This window comes from Punica granatum, chromosome 7 (assembly GCF_007655135.1).
Source record: "Punica granatum isolate Tunisia-2019 chromosome 7, ASM765513v2, whole genome shotgun sequence".
Lineage (NCBI taxonomy): Eukaryota > Viridiplantae > Streptophyta > Magnoliopsida > Myrtales > Lythraceae > Punica > Punica granatum.
In genome coordinates this window covers 11,198,315-11,221,612 of record NC_045133.1, presented here as the reverse complement: position 1 = coordinate 11,221,612, position 23,298 = coordinate 11,198,315, and the positions used below count along the sequence as shown (strand labels likewise).

Genomic DNA, 23,298 nt, shown 5'->3' with positions numbered 1-23,298 from the left:
ATTCAAATTGAACAATTCAACTTGAATTTCCTTACACTTATACACGTACACCCATATACATGTATATATATCTCTTATATCTAAACATGCATGCTGCCCCTTTTATAAGCAATATGGGGAAGACAAATTCAAAGCCCCACCGATGTGGGATTAAGGAGAATCAAGGCTCCAAGTGACATGTGTAAGTCTAGGTGACATCATTTAATTAGTCCATGTGTATAGCTAAGTGTTATCATACAATTGGCCCATGTTTCTTTCTATAATTGGCTCCAAGTGGTTCCATAAAAATAACCACTTAGCACACCATTAAATCTAATAAATCGGGTCTAATTAATCGGCAAATTTAATCTCATTAAATATCCGATTAATCGGTCGCACCATAAATCATCTAATCTTTATTAGACAATTTTGTTGTTTCAAAATATCTCGTCAAGTTAGTCGTAGTGTGTGACCCTGTAGGTTCCCAATTACGTTGATAGTAATATCGAAATCTCTATTTTAATATTACAAACAGTGAGCGGCATCTAGCAATGCATCACTGTTACTCAAGTAATCGGAAAGTCAATTTCTCGACGAACCTCGTGACCTATATTACCGTGTAATATAATCCATTGTCCTCTATATCTCTATTGAGCCCAAGGCATGGTCGATGACATCCTTGTATGGCTTAATATCTCTCTTTCTTGATTTACCGGGTAAGTCTATCAGAGCAAATGAGCTCGATATCATTATATCGACTCATTTGGGTATGCATACACTTTTAGACTTAACCACCAAGTGGCCGTGAGATATCGCTCCCGTTTCGTAGGAGGGACAAATCCTATCTTGGTCACTCACATTCTTTTCCATGCTTTGTGGCATACCCAATAACTATCTTTATAACCAACCAGTTACGGTGGCGTTTGACAGTATCAAAATATACGACATTACACGTAGGAATCCATGGTGACCTCAAGTCAAAGGACCATTACACTATAGTTACTTTGAGATATGCTAATGACAGTCACGTAACAACTCATGTAGCAATCTCATGGCGGGTCAGTCCAATACACATTACTCTTAATGTATACATGTGGTGTGATTTGATATCTCCATATCCATGACCTATGAGATTTGGTCATCAATCAACACTCACACTAGTCTAACCGTATTACCGTTGTCCTAATTAACGATAATACTTTGACTATGGACATTTAGGAATAATGTTCAGTAATTATAGGATCTCACAATCAAGTCACACTTGATGCCTATTGAACCTACTATTCCAAGGACATTATTGTGTAAAATCATATTTAGCGCAATCTACACAATAACAGATATGCCTCGTTTTATAATGAAATAGATATCATATTACAAAACTGATTATAGATTGCCTCTAGGGCATACACCAATTCCCAACAGTATCATGCTTAATTAATATCAAACCCAACTAATTAACTTTGATTTTCTTCGGAAAAAGACTAACTGCATGTTAATTGGGTTTGATTTAGCGATAATTGAGTCAATTCGTGTATAATTAGTTGTAATTAGCTTGTATATGTGCTAATTAGGTTCCAATCGGGTTAAATTGTGCTTAATTACTCATGATAGCATTCTGGTCGTGTGGTGAATTAGTCTAATTTGGTCAATTGAGTCTAATTGGGCTTAAATTGTGCGTAATCGGCTTAAATTGTGAGTAATCGGCTTAACCACGAACTTGGCTGTGAGTAATTAGGCTAGAATTAGCTTAATTAGGTAAAATTAGCATGAAATTGTATTTTGTAACATTCTGTAATTTTCTGTATATTAGGTTTAGATGAGTCATTCCGATAATTTGTTGCTTGATTAGGCCTAATTAGGTGTAATTAATTTCCTATTGTTTAGAATCTTGCTTAATTAGGTCTAATTACCCTTAATTAGCTCAAAATTGACCTCTTAAGCATGCTGGAATTTTTTTGCTGAATTGATCTGAGATTCAATTGATTATTTGGGGGTTGATTAGGATTAATTAGGTGCTAATTGTGTCGATTAGTTACATTTCTTGTGTAATAAGGTCTAATTATGGCCAATTCCTTCAATTTGTGCTTCAATTGATGTATGAAGCTCGCGAATGTAAGAATTATGTCTAGGGCCGAGTGGATTAGGGTTCAATTGAGTCCGATTTCGCTTAATTAGAGTCTAATTAGGAGTAACCATATCAATTTAGGTGAAATTGACTTAATTAGTGTTCCGGCCTTAGGAATCGGGAGTCCAATCGAGTCTAATTGAGTGTCTTTAGGCTTGAGTAATGTAGATAATCATCATTGTGAGTGTTGGTTCGATTTGTATATGCTTAATCGAGTCAAAATCGGTCAAACCGTATAATTGACATGTTAACATGTAATAATCATGTATATTTGACTTAATTACATTGATCCAAGGGTAATTAGATGTAATTAGGGTGTCTTAGACCATTAGTAAACTTTTACGCATTTGGGACCAATATACCCCTTGTCTCCAGATGATTTGCCTCAGTTTGTCTCCACGAAGGTGGCTCCCACAAAGGCCTTCTTGTACCTCAGCCATAACTTTGAGGGCAGTGTTCTAATTCAAACATTTTAGTAGGACTTGTCAGCACCCCATTTCGGTCCATCGGCTCCAGAGGGGCAAAATAGTCATTTTTCTCATTTATTACCTTTTTTTTAAACAAAATTAATTAATTAATTAATTAAAATTAAATTAAATTATATATATATATTTAAAAAAAAAGAAAAGAAAAGATTCGGGCAAGGCCGGGCAGGCCGGGCAGCGTTGACCGGCTGCCCGTGACCGCCAGCCTTTTTTTTTAAAAAAAAAGAAAAAAGAAGATTCGGGCAGGGCTGGGCAGGCCGGGCAGCGCTCGCCGGCTTCCCGCGACCCCGCCGGCCCAAGATCCCCCCAAAATCGTGATTTTCGCGATTTCCGCCAAATCGGCCGAAATCCTAACGAAAAGGGGAAGGAATCGAAATTAATTAAAGGGAACGGCAATTCGGCGAGGGAGGAATACGACCCAACAAGAAAAAACAGAAAATTATCTCTTGATTTGGCGAATTTTGAAATTGGAGAACTCGGAACCTTCGCCGGAAAGCCGCAACTTTTCCCCTCGATTCCGACTGATTAAGCGCCGGTGAGGTCCCGATCGACCACGGCGAAGCATCGGTGGCGCCCAGAGCTATCTCCCGCGTCCATTCTGGCCGTCGTCGCGGCGTCCAGGGGCTAGAACCGCCGCCCCCAGCCTCGTCGCCGCCGCTGCCCCCGATCCCGGTCGCCCATTTGGCTAACGGGCCTCAGCCCAGTTCGTTTTTTTTTCCCAGGCCCAACCCAAGCCCAGCCAGGCCCAACTTCCCCAGTCCGGCCCAGCGCTCTTCCGGGCGGTTTCTCTTTCGGGCGGTCCAGTCCGATCCGATCCGGCCCGATTCATCCGGCGATTTTTTTTTATTTTTACAGAGAAGCCCCTCAACTTTCCGAACTAGGTAAATTCTCGACTTAGTGGCATGATTAGGGTTCATTTCCTGAATATTATTGCTTGCTTGATGGATATAATGTGAAATGAGTGTTCTTGGGTCGCGTGGGTGATCGGATTTGTCCCGAACTCGATTTTACGAACTTTCTGTTTTGTCACATTTCAGTCCAGAGGACTTATTTTATTTTTTTAAGATCTGCCCCGAATTTCAAAATTATTTTCAATCAAGCCCCGGTCATTTTATTATTTTCCAATCAGTCCTTGGATTTTTCAGAATTTTTCCAAAAATCCCAAAGAACTTTTCAAATTGTTTCAGTTTAATCCCGGGACCATTTTCACCCTTTTCAGATCTGCCCCGAACTTCAAAAATTCTTGTCAATCAAGTCCCAGTCATTTTACTATTTTCCAATCAGTCCTGAAATTCCCAAAATTTTTCAAGCATCCCTAGGAACTCTTCAAGTTGTTTCAGTTTAGTCCTGGAGCCTTTTTTTTGTTTTCAGATCAGTCCAGATTTTCAAATTCATTTCAAATAAGTACTAGGACATTTTCAGTAATTTTTTTCACACAGTCCCTATTTTTTATTATTTTCAGATCAGTCCCCAATTTTTTAGAATTTTCACATCAGTCCCCAATTTTTTCAGAATTTTCAAATCAGTCCCTGCTCTTTTAAAATCGTTCAATTCAGTCCCCCTGGACAATTTCTAAAATATCCGGCCTTTTTCTACTTGGATCACCCACCGACAATGTATGTGGCCCATTTAAATATTTCATTTTTGTAATTATGTGACTATGTCGGAAATTAGAGTTTATCGGACGGTCAACTAATTGCTATCTCGACGGCTCGAAATCCGTAGACTAAAGCATTCGGCAAGTTTTTTTAATTAACCTAAAATTCTACACACGGGATAATCGGGACGTTAAATTTGGCTAAATTAAATCACTTGATTTCTTTAATTGGATTGCACGAATTGATTAATAATTTGTAATCGCGTCGACAGTTCAAGAACTGTTAGTCATGCCCTTTTCAAAATTCACAATTTCAAAAGCACCGAGATACGTACAACGTAATCTTGATTTTCATGCACACACATATTTACCGATTCAAGGGCATGATTACCGGTTCTTGTTCTGCCGTGATCCTAGCGTAGGTTTGTGCATAGAATTGGTCAAAACATGGGAAAACAAATTAATCACAAACTCGGCTTCTATCAAACATAGGCAATAGTCAATTAGAGGGTTAGGGTTTTTTGGATTTTAGGTGAAAATACTTTTAATCTGTAAAAGCCATATTGTCACGATACAGAATAATCTAAAAACAACCCACACATTCGAGACTTGACTATGGACATCACATCTGTCGGGTTCGTTAAAATAATGCCGAATGCTACATACCCTATCCATCACCCCTTTTGTTTGTTTTAAGGTAGGATTTGTATGCCAAGATACTCCGGATAATAATTGATTAATTCAAGTAAATTCGGCGTTAACAAAATCTCATTGTTTGTTTATTTGCGCTTACTTGTTACATTTTTACACTTATTTGTTATGCGGGTCGAGCCCGATCCTTTAGGATACGATTCACTGGGTCCAATGCCCATAACCTTCGATCACGGGGTCCAATGCCCCCATACACCGAGTGCGTATTTAATTTAATTTCCGGTCTTTTCCAAAATCATACGGTAAACATGAGTGAAATAACGGCCAAACGCGAACCGACCGGGATTCAGTCATTGTAATTTGTCTTTTATTTGAGAGAACAATGTAAGGGTTTTATGATGCATATTTATTCATGTAATAATTCCGGTCGGAGAGTGGACGGTTCAAGTGTCTATTCGAATTTACGGTGTCAAAACATGTAAGATGAGCGGAACTTAATTAAGCGGTAATTAAATAAAAAATGGCAAGTCTAGACAAGCTAGAGTACCGATAGGGCATGCGAGATATAGGCTCGCATGTAACAGAACCCCCGAATTCGGAACCTCGGGTTTCGCAGACCATATGCCTTAGCAATTAGGTGTACCCCGTACTCCTAGACCCGGGCAACTCACTGGCCCTCGACCTTCGGGTCGTAAACAGGTAGTGGCGACTCCTTCTCACGTGTGTCCGTCACGCGTCCCCGGGAAGGTGAACACTCCCAAGCCGCGTTGTATTTAGGCGCGTGCATGCGTGCCCCGACGAGACGAAATTCGGGTGCGCACAGGACTCAATCTATTATTTTCATGTATAGTTTATCTCCTATTAGAACGTAGTTCTTGGTATACATAGCTTGATGAGTAGAAATTATATCCTATAATTGGTTGATGATAGGCTGGCGCCAATCTCCTTTTACTATTCAGAACACAAACTTCTTGTTCTAAACCCTGCTGGGTACTCAGAAGTAATTCTCCATGCTCAATAGAAGAATGATCAAGTAAGAATTCTTCTGACATATCAATCCCAGAAGCCATTTTGATTAAATAATTAGTTTTTTCACTAAAAGCCCTGGGATTATGTCTCAAAATGACATCACCAAAGCATTTAAGCTTTCTCTGGGCAGTGCTTAGGCATTTAGCTAACACCAGGTGCTGACACTTATACTCCAGCAATTTGATTTATTACCAACTGTGAATCACCCCTTACTTCAACAATACGAGCTCTAAACGGTAATAACACATCAAGCTCCAAGATCAAAGCTTCATGCTCTTCCTGATTATGTGTGCAACCTTCAGGAATAGAGCAGGACAATTGTATAATTATTCTTATGGGTGATTCAATTATCACACCAACACCTCTCCCCTTGTCTTTCTTGGCACCATCAAACCAAAGTATCCATGGTATCCATGGTATGAGCCCTACAAAGGCAGCTTCTTCGTAGGAATAACTAACAAGGTCAGCTACTGCTTGCCCCTTGACAGAGGTCTGTTTAACACATTCAATGAGAAATTGCAACAGATACAACCTCCATTTGCTTAATCTTCCTTGAGTAAAGGGAGTATCTAGCAAATATTTAAGTACATCTGTATGTGAGAGCACTTTATTTCATATGTCAAAGCATACTGTCTAAGTTTCTTGACAGCACAATAGAGGGCCAAGTATAGTCGTTCCATTAAAGAATATCTTAGCTCAGTTTCGTTCATCATTCTGCTGAGATAAAAGATAGCTTGCTCCTTGTTTGAATTATTATCTTGAGCAAGCATAGCTCCAATGGACTTGTCAGCCACAGATAAGTAAAGCTTTAAGAGGCTTCCCAAGATTAGAAGCTACCAAAACTAGACGAGACATCAGATACTTTTTATTTTCATCAAATCCCCTCTGATGCTCACCAGTCCAGATGAATTCCTCTACTGCATTAGCTTTCAGTAAAGATGAGAAAGGTTGAGCCTTTCCTGCAAGATTTGAAATGAATCTTTCGAGATAATCGACAGATCCTAAAAATCTTTGTAGTTCTACCTGAGTGTTAGGAGGTTGAGCCTTCATAATGGCTTCAGCTTTACTGGGATCAACTTCAATACCGTTGTTATGAATGATAAATCCAAGAAATTTGCCTGCTTCAACACCAAAGGAACATTTCAATGGATTAATTTTAAGGTTACGCTTTCTCATTTTAATGAAAGTTTGTTCTAACTTTGCAATATGCCTTTCCTTCTGTTTTGACTTTACAATGATATCATCAATGTAAACCTCCACAGAATCCCGGATTAAATCGTGGAAAATGGCATTCATTGCACGTTGACAGGGAGCACCTGCACTCTTTAGTCCAAATGGCATTACAACCCACTTGTAAATGCCTAAATTTTCTGGACATCTGAAGGCAGTTTTTTGAGCATCCTCTTCGCTGATGCATATTTGGTTATATCCAGAATATCCATCAATTAAAGATATTATTTCATGACAAGCTGCTGAGTCGATTAGGACATCAGCTATTTATTCATGTCTCTAAAGTCAATACATATCCTGATTTTGCCATTTTTCTTAACAACCGGTGCGATAGTGGATATCTATTCAACATATCTAGCGATTCTGATGTATCCAGATTTGATAAGTTTATCAATTTCTTCCTTGATTGGTTTGATCAAGCTACTCTAGTAGTTCTAGATTGTTGTTTCCCTGGTTTGCAGCCAGGAATTAATGGTAACCGATGCTCGACTAAACTTCTGTCTAGTCCAGGCATTTCACTATAATTCTAAGCAAAACAGTCATCGCATTTTTTTATAAAAGTTGGATGAGTGACTCTTTGAAGTCATCATCAAGCTTTTTACTTATCAGTATGACTCGTCCTTCGCCAGGGTTTCCTAGTTCAATTTCTTGAAGTTCATTAGTTGAAACCTGATTCTGGATACGAGTTCCATTTTCAGATTCTGAATCTGTCCTCCCACGAGACAGGAGGTCGAATTCTAAACCTAGTAAGTTTGTAGTTTCAGCCAAATCTAGAATCAAAGGAGACTTGGACAGTAGCTGAACATCATTCGTCGCATCAAATAAGAAATAAAACCATCCACTTGATTAACATATGCAAAAGGCAAATTAACCAAATGTCTATTGTCAGTACTCCGTTTTGGCCCACCAGCTCTATGAGGCAAAATCGTCATTTCAATCATCCATTAGAGGGAAATATTTTTGACTCACTGCTCGAGCATTCACGACTTTTAAAAATATGGCATTTTCTTAATTTAAAATCAAGTTTACATTTAAAAAAAAAAAACTCTAAGGGGATGTTTTCGGGATGTATGCGCATCTAATTCGAATTTCAAAATCCAGAGCAAAACTCGGGGCCGAAAAAAATAATTCTTCGCATAATAGTGATCCATGCCTTTTTCTGAATGCAATGGTGGTCCCGGATCAATTTTCGAGTATTTGGTTGAAAATATAAGAATTTCAGGCCTTACGTGCAACAATTTTGATTTTTTTAAAAAAATTCGAGTCGATGCTCGGGATTAGAAAGTATTTTTCCACATAATATTGATCTTGAAATTTTTCTGAATACAACGGTGTTTTCAAATTATTTTTCGGATATCTGATTTTAAAGATGGAATTTCAGAAATAATCGAATAATTATGATCGACGTGCGTCAGGGGGCTTAATATTGATTTTATCGAGATTCGGTCTCCATTGATACAAATTGAAATTATCATAGAATCGAATATTTCTTGAATTTTTCGATCTCAAAATTCCCATTCCGAAAATGTTGACGGATTCTGAGAAATCGATTTATCGACCGATGAATGCCCGTACGAACATTTTAAAAAAAAGGAAAAAAAAACAAAAAGAGAAGAAAAGGTCAACAGAGGGGCCACCTTCTTCTTTCTTTTCTTTTCCTTCTCTTTCTCTGCTCATCCCGTGCTTCTCTGCAACCAGAGCCTGCAATTTTCCTTTTCCTTTTCTTTTCCTTTCCTCCTGTTCTTGTCAGTTTCCGTTTTTTTTTTTTGTTTTTGTTTTGTTTTCTGCAGAGGCAGCCTGCAGGTCTCGAAGGCAGCTGGCCCTTCCTTCTCATTCAGCTCATGTCCCTCTTTCCCTCAGCTCGTTTTCTTTTTCCCGGACCTCACAGCTTGACCTTTTTTCTCTTTTTTCCCTCAGCTCGTTCTTTTTCCCTGGCCTCACAACCCCACTTTCCAAAAAAAGCTCTCATCCCCTCAGCGCCCCCCCTCTACATAATGTAAATTTATACATTGACATGTAAAATGAGTGAATAGTCATGCAATGGTACAACAATCAGTCTCTAAATTAATGTTTTTTACACTATCAAATTGAGATCTATCCAGTATCAAAATCACCAAAAAAATTCCTGGATGTAAAGTAATAGATTAATTAATTTGTCGAAAAGTATCTCTATCTTGGAAAAAAATCAGAGTCCTTTTCACTGAGATCCAATAGACGACCTGCAAACAATAAGTCAATTAGTACCGAGTACCAACATGGAAGAAAAGACACATTCAACTTATATTTAAATATAAAGTAATAAGTAATGTCCCTCGATGTGATTCATGAAATATTCATCGTAAAAAGACTGATTATGTACCTTGATTTTCCTTTGTCTTCTGGTATCTCCCCGCATTCATGGAAATAGAAGGGTGGTGGAAAGACAGAACATGAAACAGAATAAGCAGAGTAATGTGAACTTAGATATCCGTTGCCACATTGAGCCACAAATTACACAGAAGAACTGATCGAATAATGGGTTAAAAGGGGGGAGGAAAAAAAAAAAAGGCAGCACAGAAGTCAAATAAAGAAGTTGACTCGGACTCGCATTTAAAAAAAAAAAAAACCCAAGCATGGTGGGAAAGCAAGAAATAAAGTGGTACTCTAACGCAAGTTTGTGCATTCATCTTATTCCAACAGCATCAACATGGATCGACTTTCACAGGACATGATATGGCAAATTAGGAAGAATACAAAATAATACATGTGAATTTCCACCAGCATCTGTCCTTACTTATACAGTTATACTACTCAATACTTTTAGCTTATAATACATGATTTCACGCCCATACCTATATAGGAAGTATACATTAAGAAAATCTCCACTACAAGACTAGACATAAGAGTTTCTTCTCATCTGGTTCGTCGCGAATTAAAAGATTCAAGTTTACTTCAATGGAATCTTCAATAAACATTGCACAGCTTTTTTACTAGAAGAGTATGACATACAATTGATTCAATTGTAAATATCACTTCTGAAGACCATGACTCTATGGCAAACATGGTATGGAAATTTATAGAAACTGATTGAAATTAAAATTGAGTCCTTCCGCTAACGATACCTGTAGGTTGCAACAGGATGAACCAACCAACTGTGCATGAACATCAGTATGCAAAGAGGCAGCTGGATTCAGAAAATGAAAAAAAAAAAAAAAAACTGAGAGAGAGTAAAAAACCGTTGGTCTAATTGTTCTTTAGCCAGCCAGCCAACACATGCAAAATCCGCGGCCTATGCTTACCTTTGGCTGTGGTTTTTAAAAACAGCAGGGAATCAAGCGTCTCCTAAAATAATCTCTGTAGTAGTATTCAAATAAATATAGAAGGGCAATTTCTGCAATTTGGATCACTCAATCCCAACTGTTGAACTTTCAATCGTTCCTAAAGTTTTAAGAATTGCATTTTCAATCATTCCTTAAGTTGAACTTTGGTTTGCAGTTTTGATTTGTTAATACTATTTTTTTCCAGTAATACAAATAAGTGGCATCTCCTCATCCAAATTAAAAAAAGGTTATATCCTTTAATGGGTTGAGCAGGTTCCAAATAAAAATGTCAAAAATGGCTGCCAGTGACCTCCTTTAAGGGCAACATCATCATAACCCACTGAAAAAAAGAAAAAGAAAAAAGAACAGCATCATCATAATACCAATCCGTATTCTTCATTTCTAGGCCTTCTATTCGTATAGTCTTTCATTTCACCCATTCACTTCTAAACTCATGGCACCACAAAATCTCATCCTACGTGGAGCACTTCTTCTATCTCCCTTCTAGTTGAATCTCCAAGTTCCTAATCAAAGGTTTGTTACCCCTTCGCAGTGATCTTTGGATCCCTCCTAGCCTAGGCAACAATCTCGCCTTACAAATGCAAACATTCCCAAAGGTCTCCTTGTTCTACCATTTCAGACTGTCCTCGATAAAATTCAGCCTTCATGAAGCTCTGGAGAACGAGCCGGTTCTCCGAAACAAAATCGTTGAACATCGGATCACGCTACCAGAAATATGTAATATCGGATAACTAGTATTTTTTTTTGGATAATTAGGATAACTAGTAATTTACTCTTGGAAATCTGTCTATCTTGTTCTAATATAAATTACTATTATCAAGTCCAAAAAATTCCATTTGTTCTCACTTTTCTCCGTCCTAATTGATAATGATATATATTAAAACCACGCAACTAAGAGCCAGTCCTTTTTCGGAGTGCACCACTTGGTATTCAGGATACAAACGAGTCCAAACTAATCCAGGTTCGAGTTTGGTTAGCACTGTCATGAGTAAAATTCTCCTTGTGAATTTTCTTCATTTACATGATTCAAACTCGAGATCTAACTGGGAGAATATGGGTTGAAACGCAAAAACCCACTTTAATAAATTAAGAGCAAGTTAGTAATTTAATAAATAACTTTATTTATTCTCACTTATCCACCTTTCTCTCTCTTTTTTTGTTTAATTTTATTTTTTTATTTGGAAACTTTTTCTCCTGAAATAATTTTTTGATTTACCACCTCAACTATCATCCGAGGAAAATTTACCCCTCCCACTACATGTTCCTTTTAAATTAACTGCCACATTAGAAAATATGTAAACAGTTAAAACAGGAATAGAAAAATACATAAAGTTGGAAAATAATTATTTTTGAAAAAGGCAAGAAAAAAATAATTGCATGCCGCCAGTACTCTCATCAATCGGTGCCTACACCTCCTGCCCACTCTGGTTAGCCACTGGTTATTAATGTCGTGTTGCCCCTGGTGACCTTGCCAGTGGCTTGCTAAATTTGAAATATACATAATTTTTCGAGCATAACATGACTTTCTCAATTTGAATTTCGGGATGACTGCGTGTCCAAATAAAAATATCTAAAAGGATAGTAGCACACCATCTTAATATGAGAAAATAGCTGCTCAATCGACATTGGAATTGTGAAAGATCCTTAAACCACTTGGTGAAGACTCTCAAGCCCCTTTGTTCCGTCTAGGGACGTGATCACATTCGATAGCAAGTATCACAAGCTAGTTTGCATGCTTTCAATGCTTGTCGAAATAAAAAATGACACTCACCAAACTTATTCAAATAAAAATGGCTTGATAAAATCTAATCAAATATGAGGATGAGTTGTGTTTTCTGCACGGAGGAACTGCTTAAACCAAAGTGAGGAGTCCTTTGGGTATCTCTTCAGCCCGTTCTTGTAGTCGATGAAAATGACGCCATATCGAACAGTATAACCAAGTGCCCACGAAAAGTTATCCAAGAATGACCATGTCAAGTAGCCCTTCACGTTCACTCCTTCCCTATTCACCATCATTCAATTAATCAATGCTTATCCTTCATCAGAAGCAAATGTAAAATAGCAACTTAATTGTAAAGCAAAGTTGATTTTGATGGTCAATTACTCGATAGCCTTCGAAAGATAAAAAAGATGGAGCTTGTGGTACTTCATCCTCAAGGTATCTCTGAGCGCGTCTTTAAGTGACAACGTAACGTTATTAGCATCTCCCACTCCTGAAACCATACATATAGTACGTAACAGTACAATATTGTATGCGATGAGGATCATTCCTCAAGTGTTGGTGTTGTGTAGTGGGGGTACGGCAGGAGGAACAATCCTCATCAGTACGTATTTGAAATGCGCACATAAAGAAAAAGATGCCTATCGACTTATTGCATTTTACCATTCTCTAATATGTAAATCACGGAGGGATTGTACTTGTTCTTCACGTAATGCATTAGATCTCTGATTCCTTTGGGGTACATGTATATCCACACCACAGGGGTCTGCAATTGATATTTTGATCAATGTATTAGCGATAAATATATACTCAGTCAAATGGATGCCATAATATATGCTTATAAGTGTGCACTTATGAGATCATAAGCACGTGCAAATAACAAATAGAATGATAAATTACGCAATTTATTGAGTACCGGCTTTCCAATTGTGATTCCGTCTCGTTCCGCTGCATTTCAATATGCCATGCATACATGAAGATATCATTAGTCTAGTATCATAAGAAAATAACAATTTGGTGCAATGATGTCATAGATATGTAATGTGCAATAGATGGCTGCTATCAATTTAAAAATTAATATAAAAGTTAAAGTACTTGTTACTTACTGGTGAGATTACAACGACCATCAGTCGTGTAACTTAGGTTGGTCGTGCTATAAGATGTGGATTCATCGACATATCGAGCTGTGTAGTAATTGACGCCAAGATAATCATAGGATCCTCTCAACATTTTCGACTCTGCTATCGTAAAGTTGGGCAGCCGCGTTCCAACTAAATTTCTCATACTCTTGGGATAATCACCAAAGGTGATTGGATCAACTATCCTACATAAATTTTCAATTGTTGCCAATGATTATTCTTCAGAACTATAAAAAATATGCATGAAACTCTGAGATAATAATGTTTTGCTTCAAAGAGGTAAATTTCTACCCTCATGGCTGTGACCCTATAATTTTCTTTTCCCTTGTGAGAGCATAGGTGCTTCCAGGCTTCCTTAATTTAGAGAAGACTAATTTTGCTGGAGTACTGATTTTCTTTCACCAAGAAGTGCTTTGAATGGATCTCCAGTCCATATACTGCAGGTATAATATGCCTACTAATATAGAATTTTACTAATTACAACACAATTTGTGGTTTGACAGTTTAAATTTTTTCTTGGTATGAGACTGATCTCTAGAGTCTCTGTGCCCTCTCCTTGCTTTCGGCAATCAATTTCTTTAGAGTAATGACGTCAACCATCGCAATTTCTCCTTTGACAATGATCTAATTTTGAACCTCTTCCTTTTCTAGATTCCACCCCTACCCTCAACTTTTATGATTATTTCGATTATAGGGGAGATTATGAGCCTAATAAATGAAGAGGAAAAGCTAAACAAATAGGCAAGGAAAGTTTCACTAATGAGAAGAGGTGAAATTTCTAAGTTAGACGGAAATGTATGCTACTACACTAAATCTCCCATATGATAAGGTAACAAAGTCTTACCACCCAAATTGGAAATCAAGAGCTCTCATGGCCGCGTCCCTACTCTGATCTGTTGGGAACTTAGGCTTCATCCAGTAGGTTGAAGTCCCCAACCCTATCTTCCCCTTTTGAGACGTCTGCATCATTATCAATTGTGATTAACGACCCGGAAATAAATTACCATTTGTTCATTACGAAGGAAAAGATTTCACGTATTTTGTGAATAATGACATGATGGAAGTATAAGACGATGTCACCTGATACTTGCTCCTATATAATTGGACGACCGATGCATGAGAAAGAAGCAGGTGGTGCGCAACAATATATGGCTCTGTTGCAGAATTTCCATTGGTGCAATTCCCAATGTAGTTGGAACATCGACCGGGTGCATAAGTACCTGTGGCGTACCCAAACTGTGCAAAATTGTTCGGCTCGTTCAATGTGGTCCAGTACTTCACTCTGTCCCCAAACTCTTTGAAGCATAGGTCGGCGTAGTCGTGGAAATCATCCCTAAAGAACAAAGTAGCATTTGCTAAGGACACAATCAATTACTGTTAGTATTGATCGAGAAATGTGTCTTCGTTAATGTGTTAGCAAATAGCTTACACGATTTCCCGGCTAAGGAACCCTCCATACTTATCTTCGAGAGTTTGTGGTACATCCCAATGGAATAAAGTGACAAATGGCTGTATGCCTAATTCATGTAGAAAATGGACCAAATGAAAAGGTAAAGGAAATAAAGGAAGAAAACACTATAATATTAACATGTATAACTTATGATTTCATCTGGCAAATGGTAAAGAGGGTTTCATTTTCATGTAAGGGATGACATACTTACCATAAGCTAGGAGTTCATCGATGAGACTATTGTAGAAGTTGATACCTTGTTGGTTCACTCCCTTGCTTACTTTGCCATCTATACACAAATGCACAAAAATGGCAGGTTGAGGAAGATAATAAGGTCTAAAATACCAGAAGCTTTATTAGAGGCCCATTTATCAGCCATTGGAGATATGAACATATAAATTGTTGTATTGTCTTACTGGGTACAAGTCTTGGCCATGAGATGGAGAATCTGAAGAAATCCCATCCGATTTCTTTTAGCAACGGAATATCCTTCTGCAGTATTTCGTGATAAAACAGACAGATCTTATCACTGGAATGCAAGAGTTGAAATCTTAAAGTATATCAAATCTTGTCGATAATGCAGCAGGCTCCTATAATTGGCTTTAGAAGAAGATTATATACTTATTAGTTTGATTTCCATGAGATTCTAGGCCCAATGTATGTCCAGAAGGTGGAGTTACTCTTAGACTATATCTACATATATATCAATACTTTATATTGGAGAACCACTTAGTGGTGAAACATTCAATTTCCAAACATGCCCTGGCAAAATATTTATAATTAATAACAATTATCGGATTATATATATTGTGATAATTGCATAAGAAAAACTACTCCTATTTTCTCTCCACACTTCCATTCTCTCCTCTATCTTTATTCGCATCTCCTCAGTCTCCTCATGCAATGGACCCCATTCTTTTTCCCTTTTGTTTTAAATTTCATCCCTTTTTACTTAAATATATGTATTTAATTTACTTCATAAAAAATTTAATAGGATAAAAAAAAAACTCAAGTTTTATGTACTGGACTATATTTAAATTTTTTTCAATATAAATTGCCATTTTATAAATTTTCCGTGCGTAGCACTAGTATGTTCTAGTTGTATACATATACACATACATATATATATATATATATAACTGTGTGGGCTATTTTCATTACATGAAATAAAAGTTATTTACCTTATACAGGTAGTAAAATTCATCAGCTATCATCCCGGAACTGTGATCTTTTATCTTATCTGACAGAGACACGTTAAAAAAGCTTTGAATAAGGACATTCAATTTAACTATTGCCATAATCACCAAAAATCTATAACCATAAACATATACAGATACTAGCTATTATTGCGCGCACATAAATATATGGGCTTTCTATGGGCACACGATGAGCAATCACTGTATATCATATATAATTTAATGTATCATTAACAATAAAATGCATATATATTCAGTTACAAACATACCCACTTTATAATTGAAAACTCCCATTGTCGAGAGATTAATGAATGATCCTAATTAGCCTCGTGACTTTATGAAACACCAGTTATTGAAGCGAATAGAGAAATGAGTGTTAATTTCTCAAGTAACATTGCCATAATTATTTTTAATTGAAACAATACTATTAATTCTTCCTCATCACATAATTTTGAGGCATAACCTTCTTCTCATTCTCACTTGCCAAATGTAATTCACAGTATTATTTGGATATAGTGAAAATTCAATTATGGAAAAGAATAATCTCAAAATCATAAACGCATAACCTCGATTTCTAAATCCTAAAATCTTGAAACCGTAAACTTTAAACAATAAATTCTAAACCCAAGTAATAAACCCTAGAAACCATAATGCCAGTGAGTATGCGCCTGTCTAAAAAATCGAGAGATTCTGAATTTGATTTTACTTATCAAAACTTTTGAGGAAGGGGTGGGATTTAGTGCAGTGGTACAAATTATGGACTCGAAATCAAATTCTCTCGAGCTCGATTCCTTTTTTTCTTTTTAACGAGTTATATTCTCAATAGTGAGACTTGTGTATTTCTTTGTCCTTTTTCCTTCCCATTGGAACGGTAAGTGTCCCTTTTAACCAAAAAAATGAAATATAAATGTATATATACATGTGCTCTTATCGTTGGACAACCCCGATCAAAAAGCTCCCACTCTTTAGTCTCTATTAGTTGAGCTAGATGTCATGGACGACAAAAAGCCCCACGGCTTTTTATATATATATATATATAGGTTACTTGGTCCACTTAGCTTCGATAGTATGGATATATCCGTCATGGGTGGGGCCAGGGCATACATTGCTCTCCCAAGTCCACAAAATGAACACTTAGCTTTATCCATGTATTGCTTAAACTATAAGACCGATTCTATTTTATAATGCATTGCTTAAAATAGAAGACTGATTCGATTGTTCTTTCGTTATGCTCCAGCCACTATATTTTTATTAGCAATTGTAGTACAGTGATTTGACAAGATTTTCAGATTATCTTTTTGAATCGACCAGTATCGGAATTTTAAATTGGAAGTGGCGCATATTGTGGTTGCTTCAATACTCATGCTAGCACTGCCCTTCTAATCAGTAATGTTTGAGCGCCAAGAACAAGGTCAACTGCGGCTAAAGAGCTGAAAAACTGACGCAAGAAGAAGTACCGGCAGTTCATGGATCTGTCGGCATTGATGACGTTAGGAAATGTTCCAACGACAGATTGCATAACACCGTTCTTTAATTGTCGGGAAATATGGCTTGTAACCACTATTTTGCTGCAGGGATAAAGGCCTATTAAGGCAGCTCCCCAGATCTAATTAGACCTTTGCTGGCAGTCAGGAACTGCCGCGGATGTCATGTAACATGCAATCCAATTTCTTGCAGATTGAGTTCGTTTCTAATTTGACCGTTAGGCTAGCCCGGATGTTGCCGAATTGAGTTTGTTTATACGCAACAATTTTATTTTCAAAGAGCTCTTTTTTTTTTTTGGGGGGGGCGGGGGGGGGGGGGCGTGTGTTTGTGGGGGCGGGGGGGAGCCTACTTGGTAGAACAGTTTTATGTACATTGATGGCCAGTACATGCCAGTTATTATCACAAAAACCCTGTCAAATGTATGTTTTTTGTCCCCGTTTTCGACTAATTAAACCATTACTTTCTAACTTTACCTACCACTGTACCCTTCCAGTTCTATCTAGTCTCAAGCAAAAATGGATCTTATAAACCACAGTAAATGAATATTCATACTGTTTAAAGAGGTTCGATCCAGTAATTAACACCCATTCTCAATTTTACCCAGCGTTTTCTTCCTTCCAACAACAAAAGAATTACAAATTTGAAATAATTATTGATTCCACTGTATTGATCTCGCATGGAAAGACAAATCTTGTAACATTTTAGTGATTCATCTTTGTTGAGATTATATGTTGAATGATGTGAAGAAGAGATAAGAGAGAGAGAGAGGGGGGATAGACCTGGATACAATTTGGTGAAAGTATCCCATATGCTAGGCCTCCTGCCGTTCTGATTTGCTGCTCCTTCATACTAATTGGATTAAAAGTTTCATCATGATGATTGATCGATAACTTACTAGGAGAAAAGGCATACTCGAACAACATGCATATAGGGTGAAGGAAACTTCAGCACGAATGATGAGCTATGCACTAATTAATCTCAACAAGTACTTTAGTAAGCAATAAAACCGGTGGTGTTGCCGTCTGGTTTTCAGAGCACAGCATAGAGAGCCCCACGAAAACGAAGCCAAAGGCCGAGGAGAAAATGAAGAGAAAGAGAAACTGGTTTTAGACGAGGGCAAGGGATTACCTGGTAAGCACTCGATGCAACACCAAACGTAAAATCATGGGGAAAACTAGCTCTGCTAAGTTCAAGCGGGGATGCATCATGGTCACCATCTCCTTCTTCCTCAGGTCCATCGAGCAGTACCCGGCTACCAGTGCAACAATGTAGCTCCAATAGCAGAAGAATGATTGCTGAGAAGAGGCAGCAACATTGGATGATACCAGGAGGATACTTTTCACCGGTCATTTTTAGCTCTAGTATAGAGCAACAATGCACATGGGATAGGTATGTATGGTTTGTGTCTCTACATATATATTGATGTATCGCTGAGGTTGATATGTCCTTCAACTAAAAGTCAGCACCATCTTTGACTTGTTGGTGGGTCCCATGATTGATTCATATCCAGGACGTGCTCATTTATCGGTTTGAAATTATGACCATTTTCCTTTTCAATAATGAAAGAGTCGCGTGGGAATACTCATGACGATCATCGCATTATTACACACCATTATAAACATTTTCCGAATGAACTTAGATGCACGCGCAAACAGAAACGTATAGTCTCTATGCTCTCTTTTTTTTTTTTGTCAAAATGATTGTATATATCGACTACTCTACTAAATGTGAAAGAGAGCTTGCCTAATCCTGAAAACTAGACAGACTTTTCTTTCCAGTGGAGAAAACCAAAGAGATTTTAGAACCGTCAGTTACCATTTTCAAAGAAGTAATTCGCTCGAATGAATGGAATTATTTGGGCACAATGAGACGCGGTGCCCTCGCCCTTTCCTCATGTAAATGAACTAGATGCAAAGAGTGCAACTTCCAATTGGTCACATTACTAAGTAATTTCACACGACACTTAAAAGGAAAAATATATTTTCTGATAGGCTAAATACAAGCACTACCAACGCCCAAGGATTTCTCTGTCCTCATGGTTAGGGAGATATTTTGCAGTTAAGAATCTTCTTTCGTCTTTTCAAGTAGTTACATATTCATGCATGTATTATGCCACAAGTAGTGAAGAGATTTTGTGATTGACAATGAACTGTTCCCCCCCCCCCCCCCCCCCCCCCCCCCCCCCCCCCCCCCCCCCCCCCAATTGGATAGGTTAGAGAGGTCGAGAGGCGACCGGCATAACTACTAGCACATGCAGTAACTATATGGTCCTGAACTCTGCCGTGAAATGTGCTATTTGAGCCATAACCTCACCTGACCCAGGGCATTAAAGTTTAGGTATTAGATCTTAAATGGGAATTGAGGAGTTTCGGATTCACTGCATGCTCTTTTGAAAACTTTTTCAATTTTAAATGGCATGGATTTGAGAAAATGAATTACGGGGCGAAATTCTTTATAGGGGAGATTGTAATATCCCGATTTTATTTAATCAGTATAGTAATTTTTTGGGATTTTGTAAAGATTTTATACTGATTGACCGCTATTCGTTTTGTTTTGAATGGGAAGCCTTCGTACATGATTTTGTTTTCTCCATTATATCAGTTTAAGGAGGATCCGATTTGAATTTCGAGGTCAAAATTCTTCAAAGGTGAGTAGAATCTATTATATTATAGATATGTAAAATAGGCTCCTCAAGCTTATACGATGAGGAGCTTCCATTCGTGTAATGTGAATCTGCCGCATATGATTTTTTAGCAATTCCTCAACTCTTAATTAAGTGTTTTTTCATTCATCTTCTTTAATTTAATAACTCATCGAAAGTCATTAATAAAAAAATTAAAGAAAGTGAGAGATGAGCATAAGTTTATTAGTATTATAGAGGTAGAAACATGATTAGTTGTGATAATTGTCTTGTACTTGAAACTTTCCATTCAACTTTTCTTATTTTATTATATTTTTTTTTTCATATTTTGGTTTGAAAAAAAAAGATACATTTTTAATGTGGACTTGATAGAGTTAATTTTGCTTACGTGGTAATTTATCAGTGGTTGCAAATTAAAAGTATTTAAAAAGTAAAATAAAATAAATTAATTAAACCTTAAAAAAATAATACCGAGGGGTTGGATGGTTGCCGAGAGGGGGACCGGATCAGGGGTTCCCCTTCTAGGCCCTTGCAAAGTGACAAATACACATCATATGTCCAACATGTTATATGGATATGGAACTTTTACAATAAGAGTTGCAAATATGTAATTCCTATTACTACAAAACGTACAAATTGTCCCATTTTTATAATTTTGATATGTGAAATATGTATTATTTAATATAACTATTCATATGGGAATTTATATTGGATTTACATTATACCGTTATTGTTTCTGAATAAATTTCTATGAAAAAATAAATATAACCATCTATGTGAATATATTACAAATAAATTTAAAAGTTTCTATTAGAAAAATAACATATAAGAATAATAAATCTATACTCTCAATCAATATTACATATAATAATATATAATACTACATATAAGCCATAAACATAATAAGTTATAGAAACATAAAGATTTTATTTATTTATTTACGACAAATTAATAAAAAGAATCACAAGCACTCGTCCTTTAATTATTCTTACTTGATTTTGCTTCCATAAAGGTATTTGAAGAAATTATTATATGTTTAAAAGAAAATTTTCTTATTTAATTGGAATTTCAATACATTAGTGAGAAGTGTTTTAATTGTTCATTGAATCTATTTCCATATGTCTCTCACTGATAGGGATTTGATTTCTCCTATAAAGCCTCCATTTTCCTCAAATTAAGATAATATATATATATATATGAACAAACTATTCACCACTCTCTCCAGCATGATTTCTCAAAAATAAAATCTCATGAAATAATGTCGTCATCTTTTACTAGCTCTCTCGCATAGCCATATCATCATTTTGATTATTTATGAAATTATATAGTACGTAGAATTATAATGAAATATTTAGTGCAATTTTTTTTATACAATATATCATGGAATCTATATATTGGCCTTACATTATAGGAAAGTTTCTTGCTTTTACATATGTGCATATACATACATTTATATATATTTATATATACACACACACGATCTATTGGGGAAATAAACAAAAGGATTTCGTCACCGAAAAAAAAAGGATTTCAAATTACATATAGTATAAATAAATCAAAACATATATATATATATATATATATAGAAACATATGAAAATATCATATATATATATATATAACTTCAAATATACGTATATATGATTAGGGATATATATATATATATATATATATAAACAGACTTCAAATATATATTATATATTATATATTATAAATATTAAGAAAATCATTTTTTGTTGATATGAAAATATTTCGGTATGTCTTCTTATGAACGTAATATATATGGTTATCAAGATCTTGCAAAGAAAATTGAAGTTTGCCTTGCGTAACAATTTCCTAATTTTCTTTCTCTAATAAATTTGAATTTATCTATATATTATGTGTAAATCCTCCCGAATCAAGGGATTCATTTAGTTATTCATAACTGTAAGCATTTTCTCCATCTTATCTACTCGTTGCCTTTTTTTTTTTTGCATAAGAAATCACTTTACTAATTTATTTTTTTATTTATAGTATAGCAGATTTTAAGGTATTATTCTTCCATTCTATCATCATTATTCTATAATTGTAAGTATATTCTCTCTTTATTGATAATATAGTAAATTTTGATGTACTAAAATTGTTTACCACATGTGAAAAGAACTAGGATATAAAAATAGTGCATGTAGAGTGAGCTACAAGACCTTGGGATACTACAAACCCAAGGAGTAACAAAATTATCAATATGATGACAAGAACACTTTGTTGTTATGATTCTTTATTAACTTTTAATTTTCATGATTAAGTTTTACAATATATAATATAATTTATTAATTTTTTCTCGGTAGATGATAATTTATGTAATCTTTAGAGCTTAATAAACTGTTTTGTTTAAAAATCGATATTTATTAATTTTTATATCTTTGGAGAAAATATTTACCTTCCATATTAGCGTCATATATAATTGTATACATGTATATATATATATATATTTACTTCAACAGTGTAATCCAAAAAATATTCTAAGACTTTTTCTCCTAAAAGTTCTTTTATATAATATGTATGTATGTATGTACGTATATATATATATTATAAATTTAACTTATGATATAGTCTTTTATAGATAGTATACTTCTTTTGAAAAATTCTTTATGATAACAAAATAGGGATATGTTCATAATTTAAATGTTAATATATATATATGTATGAAAATTTTCAATATAGATTATCCATTAAAATAGTCAATAAATGTAATTCGTTTACATCTTATGATTTTATGTTTTGTAATTTATGGGTGTACATATCATTGAATCAAAATTAATGAATTCCTAAGAAGACATAATTTTACAAATTCAATTATCTTAGATAATTATTTCTCTAATTGCTTCATTTTTCCTAAAATAATTATCCCCTTTTTTATTGAATAAAAAACGATCTTAGATTACTTATTTTGTTGCTAACGCATCATTGAATCAAAGTCGGCGATTTCATTGATAAGTTTTCAATTATGATAATTATTGTGGAGAAAATAATTAATTTTAGTTGATTTTGTTCCTTAGATAATTTTTTTTCAGTTTTTCATTTATTATTTAAGAATGTGATTCTTCCAATGTTTGAAAATCGGCACACATAATTTAAAAATTATTTTATCATTTCTAATGGTATAATTTTAATTGTTTTACTTTTTTTAAAGATATTAATCTTAGATTGTGTGATTTTGATTTAGAGCACAAAAATTCTACTTAGAATATGCTTTTTATAATAGGTCAGAGA

The 23,298-nt window shown here is 35.6% G+C and overlaps 1 protein-coding gene across 3 annotated transcripts; it reads right to left on the bottom strand.

The window, feature by feature from the left end:
• Nucleotides 1-12,010: 12,010 nt before the first annotated feature.
• On the bottom strand, nucleotides 12,011-18,804 carry LOC116214883 (beta-glucosidase 17-like). 3 transcript variants are annotated; one of them, XM_031550369.1, is made up of 13 exons: nucleotides 18,535-18,804; nucleotides 18,186-18,255; nucleotides 15,907-15,965; nucleotides 15,142-15,217; nucleotides 14,937-15,014; nucleotides 14,705-14,792; nucleotides 14,356-14,608; nucleotides 14,120-14,235; nucleotides 13,243-13,460; nucleotides 13,053-13,084; nucleotides 12,800-12,902; nucleotides 12,521-12,629; nucleotides 12,011-12,418 (listed from the first exon to the last, which is right to left on the bottom strand). In XM_031550369.1, exons 1-13 carry the CDS (start codon nucleotides 18,754-18,756, stop codon nucleotides 12,226-12,228), a joined length of 1,617 nt encoding a protein of 538 aa, XP_031406229.1. In that variant the 5' UTR covers nucleotides 18,757-18,804; the 3' UTR covers nucleotides 12,011-12,225. The 3 variants fall into 3 exon arrangements, with proteins under 3 accessions (XP_031406229.1, XP_031406230.1, XP_031406231.1); XM_031550370.1 differs by lacking the exon at nucleotides 15,907-15,965 and having other exon boundaries at nucleotides 18,535-18,790; XM_031550371.1 differs by lacking the exon at nucleotides 18,186-18,255 and having other exon boundaries at nucleotides 18,535-18,669.
• Nucleotides 18,805-23,298: the final 4,494 nt, after the last annotated feature.